Source organism: Sus scrofa, chromosome 16 (genome assembly GCF_054392235.1).
Source record: "Sus scrofa isolate SSC_HxYL_T2T_F1_AM1 chromosome 16, Sscrofa_HxYL_maternal_Yorkshire_Landrace_v2.0, whole genome shotgun sequence".
Classification (NCBI taxonomy): Eukaryota; Metazoa; Chordata; class Mammalia; order Artiodactyla; family Suidae; genus Sus; species Sus scrofa.
In genome coordinates, this window is record NC_139398.1 from 34,328,674 (window position 1) to 34,337,282 (window position 8,609).

At 32.2% G+C, this 8,609-nt stretch overlaps 1 protein-coding gene across 8 annotated transcripts in view; it reads left to right on the forward strand.

The window, feature by feature from the left end:
- Nucleotides 1-8,609, forward strand: part of NIPBL (NIPBL cohesin loading factor) — a 212,276-nt gene that overhangs the window by 110,130 nt on the left and 93,537 nt on the right. For all 8 annotated transcript variants that reach the window (XM_085002054.1, XM_021076590.2, XM_085002053.1 and 5 more), the window contains 3 exons: nt 549-709; nt 1,625-1,721; nt 5,191-5,817. In XM_085002054.1, coding sequence (XP_084858180.1) covers nt 549-709; nt 1,625-1,721; nt 5,191-5,817 — 885 coding nt within the window. The remainder of the gene's footprint in view (nt 1-548; nt 710-1,624; nt 1,722-5,190; nt 5,818-8,609) is intronic.

The following is an 8,609-nucleotide window of genomic DNA, read 5'->3' on the forward strand; positions in this document are numbered from 1 at the left end:
TATATATGTACCATTATATATATGTACCATTTATACAAATTATATATATGTACCATACCATTTCCATATGCCGTGGGTGTAGCCCTAAAAAGACCCAAAAAAGGGGGGCAAGTTATAGAAGGAAATTATATATATGTACCATTTATACCATTTATATATGTACATAAAGTTATAATATGCAAAACCGTGCTATGTGTTATTTAGGGATATATTTGTTGATACCAAATGTATAAAGATATTCATAGGTAGAGTGGACTCTAAATCCAATATAGTGATTACTTTTCGAGAATAAGGGAAAGGAAATAGAGGAGTATGCAGATAGGTGGAGAGCTTCAACCTTCTCTAATGTCTTGTTTTCAAAAATCAATCTGAATGAAATGTGGCACAATGTTAAGGTTTGTTCAAGCTCTGGATAATCAGCACATTATGTTACTCTCTATAATTTCTGTATGTTAAAATATTATTTGTGAACTATTATTTATTGTCTTCTAAGAATTTTAACAGTTTATTTTTATAAAGCTTTTTAAAAAAATTCTTATTAATTTCAGCATCGGTATCAAGTCCCATTGTTGCAGGTGGTTTGAGAAACCTACATGATAATAAAGTTTCTGGTTCGTTGTCTGGCAATTCTGCTAATCATCATGCTGATAATCCTAGACATGGCTCAAGTGACGACTACCTACACATGGTGCACAGGCTAAGTAGTGACGTATGTAATGTATTAGTTATCATTAAGGTAATAAAATAGTTGTCTCATAACCTAGTATCTATATTCTAACAATTTAAAGGATGCCTACCATTTATCGAGGATTATACTAGGTCTGAGAATCTAGCTATGAATAGTATGGTTTCTATACCCACAGAGCTTAATCTAGAGCAAGGTTGGTAAACTGGCCAGTAAACATACACAAACTAAGACTGACTTTCATATTGGTAAAGAGTTTAAGAGAACATCAACAGTAAAGAACATTATGTAACAGAAACTGTATATGACCCATAAAGCCTAAAATGTGAATTATCTGTCCCTTTACAGAAAAAGTTTACCAACCTCTGGTCTAAAGGTCATTTGTGAAATATACTTCATTTTAAAATATTTGCTCACATAAAAATGTTCTCTTAAATAATGAGCCTTTATTTCTTAGTACTTATCTTTTTCTAAGACTTGTATGAAACTTTTTTTCCCTGAAATTTAATGGTGCTTTAATGCTATTGAAATATTCCACATACTGGAAGTTTGTCTTATTATTGGCTTGGTGGTATTATCATATAAGTTACATTTACCTAAGTTTAACGAAGATGACATTGGACTCTGCCTTCAAGACGTTTATGTTTACAGCCCAGTAGGATGTTCAGAGCTCCTTTTGTACAAAATAGCATACAAAAATGGAGCATACTAGTAATAACCAGTTTTTTTATTCATTGCCATGCTTAGGCTGTTGATTCTTTTGGATACAATTTCAATTCTTCTAAGATATACCATGAAGAAAACAGGAAAGTGCAGAAGAATTATGCTTTTGAAATACCAACACTTTACCTGTCAGTAATTTATGTCTTTTATTGGTTCTCTTAAAGATTTCTATAAAGCCTCTTCTGTCATTCAAGCTGTGTTATATTCTGTTTCTAGGATGGAGATTCTTCAACAATGAGGAATGCTGCATCTTTTCCCTTGAGGTCTCCACAGCCAGTGTGTTCCCCTGCTGGAAGTGATGGAACTCCAAAAGGTATTGAAGTAATTTTAGTTTCCTTCCGTGTTTCATATTTCATGTTGAGTAAAGAACCCAAACTTGGAGTTCCTGTCATGGCTCAGCAGTAACGAATCCTGCTAGTATCCATGAGGATGCCGGTTCAATCCCTGGCCTTGCTCAGTGGGTTAAGGGTCTGGCATTGCCATGAGCTGTGGTGCAGGTCACAGATGTGGCTCAGATCCCGTGTTGCTGTGGCTGTGGTGGAGGCCAGCACCTCTAGCTCTGATTAGACACCTAGCCTGGGAACTTCTATATGCGGCAGGTGCAGCCCTAAAAAAAAAAAAAAATAGAAATGAAAGAACCCAAACTTAATAATGCAGTTACCAAAAGTTACTCTCTATTGTTTTTCACTTGTCGTAGAAAAAAATAACCTGTACTTATTCAGTGTTTTCAGATATATACAGTATCATTCTTACTGATAATCCAATGGTCTCTTCAAATTGCCTCCTTTTTAATCTTTCTTAAATATTTGAAATTATTGATCAGCTTTCCCTAAACTTCATCCCTCCTAAACTTATTTCATATTAAATCTCCTAAAATCTTCCATTGCACTTTTTTCTTGACTGTTTTACTTAGTTTTGGTAGTAGCATTGATTATTACTGTTCACTTTTGTGAATAGGACTTCCAAATTAATGTCTTTTATCAAAGTCTCCAGTCCTGTCTCTAAAGTTATAATGTTTTATTTCCAGACAAAACTTCCTCATATCTAGCTGGTATTTCAAATTCATGTTCCAAATTGTTTTCATTGTTCATCTTGCCATTACTGTTTCTCTTAATGCTATTCCAGTCCTGAATTGTCCTAAAGTCTTCTCTTACTTCTTGGTCATTTATCAAGATCTGTCCTGTTCTGTGTTAATTATTTTACTAGATCTTTCCCCTTCCCCGCCCCCTTTTTGGCTATATCTGCAGCATACATAAGTTCCCTGGCCAGGTATCAAACCCAAGCCACTGCAATGACAATGCCAGACCCTTAACTCACTATGCCACAAAAGAACTCCTAAGTCTCTTAAATCTACTTTCATTCCTTCTTATTAAAATCCTATCAATTCTTCAACTTCAAAGTTAAATGGATGATCTTCTATGGATTCTCCCCTTATCTCCCCAAGCCATTAGTTTATATATATATTTTAATAACTTGGACTATCTTACAGTATGTTGTTTTCCTTCGAATTCCCAAAGAACCTTCCCTGATGTGGTCTTCTGTGTATAATAGAGTCACAAAATGGTGAATTTATGTCTCGATTGGAGCTATTTTTTAAAATAGTTAAAAAGTAAAGTCTGATAATTTGAATCATCAGAGCTTGTTCAAAGAGAATATTGTATCCACTTTGAAGAGTTAGCTTTTAATTGATTGCAACATAGCTGATAATAAATTTTATCTATCCATGAGAATTTCTAATTATGCCCATCTGAACAATGGGCTGGTCTGCCTCTTGTTGTAAAGATTTTTTTTCATAGATTTTGTTCCAGTTGTTTGGTCAGAGATATTCTTCATGAAATGGAAGTTGACCTTTTATGAGCCATTCTAATTCAATAATTAGAATTATGAGCCATTCTAATTCTATAATTCTATGAATTTTCAGAGATAAAAATACGGGGCTTCTGAAAGAGAGAACAATTTCCATAGTAACTCTGTAGTTTAGGTGTCAAAGTTAGGTACATATCTCACAAGTATTATCTGTGTGGGAAATATTCAGACTGGCAGAGAAGAGTAACAGTGGATAGCTGTTTGATCTAAATAACCAGCCCATTTTCAATCTTACTTTTGAGGATGGCTGGCTGGCTGGCTGGATAACTTCAGATATTAAGAGAAGAAACTTTACAACAAGTAACCTCATGAACACATTACTCATCATCAGCTTCTACTTCTGTTCGTGAGGTTGTTTTCCAACTGATTTTGAAGGTTGAATGCATCTTCAGTTAATCTGATTTGATTTTTAGATAAATTGTTGGAATTTATAATTTGTTCTAAAATATATACAGTTTGTCACATAAATTTTAAATACGGCAGCAATATGATGTATTACAATTCAAACATTAGATAAATCTGGGTTTAAATTTTTGGTTTGCTAGCTATATAATATTGGGAAATTTTCTTAACTGTAGTGGTGGTAATATTTGTCAAATAAGTTAAATGAATTGATGTATGTAGCACTTTGTAGAAGTTCTGACACAAACTAAATGAACCCAAAATGCTAGTTTGATTTCTTTTTTATTTTGCTTAGCTTTGTTTTGGGGTTTTTTTTTGAGTAGTTTCATTTCTTTTTAATGTCCCATATAAGTGCCATCTAAAAATACTATTTATGATAGAAATTCAAACTAAAATTTATAGTAAATTGCTGCAATAGCATCTTTATCATACTTAATCCAATAGATGTATTCTCTAAAAACTTTTATTTTTATATATCACACTTTAAATTTATTAACGCTGCTAATTAAAAGTACAGATTTATGTATCATGCAAAAACCACTTATGTATTGATGTATTTAAACACTTCAAGACAAGTCTAGGTTTAAATTCTTTCTATAAAGCATTTTTAGCTTAACTGATTTTTTTATAATTTCCTATGGGTTTTTAAACTTTATAGTCTAATTGACAAGAAATGTATATATGTATATATTATTCAGATACAATTATACTTTTATTTCTGAAGTATATCAATGCTGTATATATACTTTTATTTCTGAAGTATATCAATGAAGAAGTTTCCCATTTGATTAGCTTATTTTTAGCACTTCCTTATAGTGTTTGTTAGCTTAATGGGATTTAGGTTAAAATATTTTATTGAGCCTGAAAATTTGCTGGACTTGATATTTTCTAATAGAAGCATTAGCAAGCTGAAGAGAGTATGCGAATGTTATTAAGTAGAGGGAGAAAGCGAAGACCCCGTAAAGGTGTAGAACTATACTTTACCAATTTCTGAAGTAAGTGAAGACTCTGATCATTATAATTTTTCCCACTTCCTTTTTCTTACACTAGTAAGTATTCTTCTGAGTGTAGTGTCTATGATTAATTTTTTTTGTAATTTGGCAGACTTGCTCTTACTTTAAACACTCCAGTTTTCATAGATAATAAGTAAAAGAATAGAGATCATCATACCCCAAATATTTGTGTTACATCTTTAGAAACGATGAATGAACTCATGCTCTTTTCAAGCTAAGTATTAATGTTTTTTAGGCACAAAAATAGAAACAATACTGGTCTGAAAGATGGAGTATTCACTTCAATTCAAGCCTGGATGATCTACCAGCAAGCTTTTTAAAAGATCATGGGGCACATGTCTTCAGGCTTTCTTTTCGTATTTTGTAAAGAAGTAGCTGGGATGATATCATTTAATATTTTCCCTAGCAGTACTATATTGCCACTTATTTAATATGTCTATCACAGTGTATAAAAATGTGAAACTAGCACAACTGTTCATTCCTGTTGAATTGTTTTCCTAGGATCAAGACCACCTTTAATTCTACAGTCTCAGTCTCTACCTTGTTCATCACCTCGAGATGTTCCACCAGACATCTTGTTAGATTCTCCAGAAAGAAAACAAAAGAAGCAAAAGAAAATGAAATTAGGCAAGGATGAAAAAGACCAGAGTGAGAAAGCTGCAATGTATGATATCATTAGCTCTCCATCCAAGGACTCAACTAAACTTACGTTAAGACTTTCTCGTGTAAGGTCTTCAGATATGGACCAGCAAGAGGATATGCTTTCTGGTATGGAAAATAGCAATGTTTCAGAAAATGATATTCCTTTTAATGTGCAGTACCCAGGACAGACTTCAAAAACACCCATTACTCCACAGGATGTAAACCGCCCACTAAATGCTGCACAGTGTTTATCGCAGCAAGAACAAACAGCATTCCTTCCAGCAAATCAAGTGCCTGTTTTACAACAGAACACTTCAGTTGCTACGAAACAGCCCCAGACTTCTGTGGTACAGAACCAGCAACAGGTATCACAACAGGGACCTATATATGATGAAGTGGAATTGGATGCATTGGCTGAAATTGAGCGAATAGAGAGAGAATCAGCTATTGAAAGGGAGCGTTTTTCAAAAGAAGTTCAAGATAAAGGTAAAAGAGTCTTATTACTACTACTTCATACTCTGGGCAAATATGTAACTATAATTTCAAAAATGTTTTTTAAAATTACTCTTTTTTTCTCTTTATATTTCTTAATTTTTTATGCTTCTCCTCATAAATGTTTTTATTACTCCTTATGTTTTTATTACTAATGGTTCATTCCTCAGAAGTTAAATTCTTAAATTTTTTATCTAAAGCAACTAAGATTGCTAATTCTATGTAACAGATCTATCGCCTTTACATACCAATTGATTTTTATCTCTGTCTACTAAAACGAACATTAGCATTTCTATATTACATGTATTTTTCACAAGTGAATATATAGTTTTGCATCCTCACCTTTTTTTCTGCAAAAACAAGGTTATCTGCTTGTTTTGGAATTATTTTGAATCAGTACATTTAAGAAATGTCTGTGTGTATGTTTTTCATGCAATTAGATTTTTTCACTTGGTATCTGATCCTTAGAAATCATTTCTTAATGTGATTTTTTTTAATAAAAAAATAGGGAAGAATTTTGTTAATTTTACATAGCATATCTTAAGAATCAAGGATCTTTTGTTAGTGATTTCAGTTAGGTATTCCCTTTTGTCTGTCTAGTGTATTAGGATGGATTTTCAAAACACTTGTTCTGTGAGTTTATGGGCTTTTTGTGTGCTTTATTGAAAATTATAATCGAAGTAATTTAAGTTCTTGATTATTTGGTGAACATTATCTACAAAATCTCCTGAAAATTTTGACACAGACTAATGAATCAGTGATTGAATTTAGTAATTTATTTATGAATTTGATGTCTCTACTGCAGATGCCATATACATATTTGGCTTTCCAAACCAAAGCATATTTTATGATATCATCTTAGAGTTAAATATTCTGGATTGATTTATAGTTCTTACGGTTTCTTTTTGGTTATTTAAAAAATGAAACTTCTTGATATTGCATAGAGCTCATTTTTATACATGATCTTGTTCATTATGTTTCAAGATCATTTCTAAATAATTGTTTTCTATACTAAGAAACATGCTGAAGATTCCCTGTCTATCATGATGGCTCTTTTTAATGATACTGGAAGAATAGATTATATTCAGTAATTGTTGTGCTGCAGTGTTTGCCAAGTGCATAAATCACAGGTCTGTAAAGAGATTGCTGCAAGTCTTCATTTTATTGGCTAGGGACCTGTTTTTTGTTTTTGTTTTTTTTTTCCTAATTAGCAAATCATTGATGTTAAAAGATGAAATAAAGTGTTGCTTGTTCTATTTCTCTTTGCTTAGTAGTGTGGGATTCAGGAAATAACTCTTTGGGTTCCAAAGTGTATCTATTCCTCTAACCTCTTACAAAAGTATGTGCATGTCAAAAAAGATAGCAATATTATTCAGCTGTTTTTGATAATATTAACCTACCCCAAATTCCTGAATTCTGTTACTGTTTTGCAGAAAGCATATAAAATTGTAATTTCTTGGCCAAAAAATACTAGTTGCCTTGAGAGCTGAACTTTTTGCATAACATTTTAATCTACGTTTTGAAAAGTTCTTCAAAAAAAGTATAATTTTTTAATTGTTAAACAAAAACAGGAAATGGTGAACTTTTTTTGCCTCCTTTTCTGAACTTTTACGCCATCATATTTGTTGAAACCAAAATTTTTACTTTTAAAAACTGAATGGAAATAAGGATTATAAATAGGACTAATTGCATGTTAGCAAACTTATTTTAGTCTACTAACTTTGGGAGAATAAAACAAAATCAACCAATAGCATACTGTTTGTCCTGAAATTAGTTTTTTATAAATATGTATGTGTGTACATATATATACGTGTGTGTGTATTTATATATATTATAAAACTTTTAATTATCTAATCAGTTTTCTCTGTAATCTGTGATGGTATGACTATAACAAAGATCACTGAAAAGTTGAGTGAACAAAGTTGAAACTGTAAAGTTGACTTACAGAGGTATCTGGTGCTATGAGGATTTAAGTGAAAAGATGCTCATTGGAACTATTTGATTTTCAGTGTGATTTAGATGATTTTTCCCAAATTGGTTATGCTGATTTGGCTGACCTCATTTTAGTGCTGTCGTATTAACCTGTCTCTTGAAAGCCATGTTCTCACGGCTTTATTTGGAATTTAGGTACCGCTTAACACCTTTGATCTGAATCTTGTTGTTTTGTATTCAGTTTCTGTGTTGTGCGATGAGATAGTGTTTTATCTATATAAGCAGTTCTCTTGACATTTTGTGAAGATTAAAGGTTTGGTATGTTGCTCTAAGTTTGTAGGCGAGATCATAACATAAAAGTAAAGTTTGCTGAAGTGGTAGTCGGCCCTTGAAAAAATGAAATGCTTCTTTGATATGAATTTATTATTAGTCACTACCACATTTTAGGACTAAATTTTAGATATTTACTGTATTCTAAGGTTTGGCATTGAGAACTTTTTAATCACTATTTTAGTGATGGTAGTAAGGATGCTCTAGGTTCTGAGCTTGTTCATTTGTTTTGAATGAATGAAGCATTCCCCTCAAAACTAGATCAAAACCTATACCTTGTAAATAAGATCAGAAAGTTCATCAAACATGATTTTTTGATAATTGGAGAATTCAGTAAAAGGAACACAATTTATGTGGGGTTTGGTATAACCTAATACACCTCTTTTCCACACATAGAAGACACCTTTCTGGCTGCTAGTTATTTATGTCCCTTTGGCCTGTTCTTTCTTCTTTGGATAGTTTTACATACACTGATAGGTTAACTCTGTGCAACCTAATGTTTTATAATGTTCTAAAGGATCTTC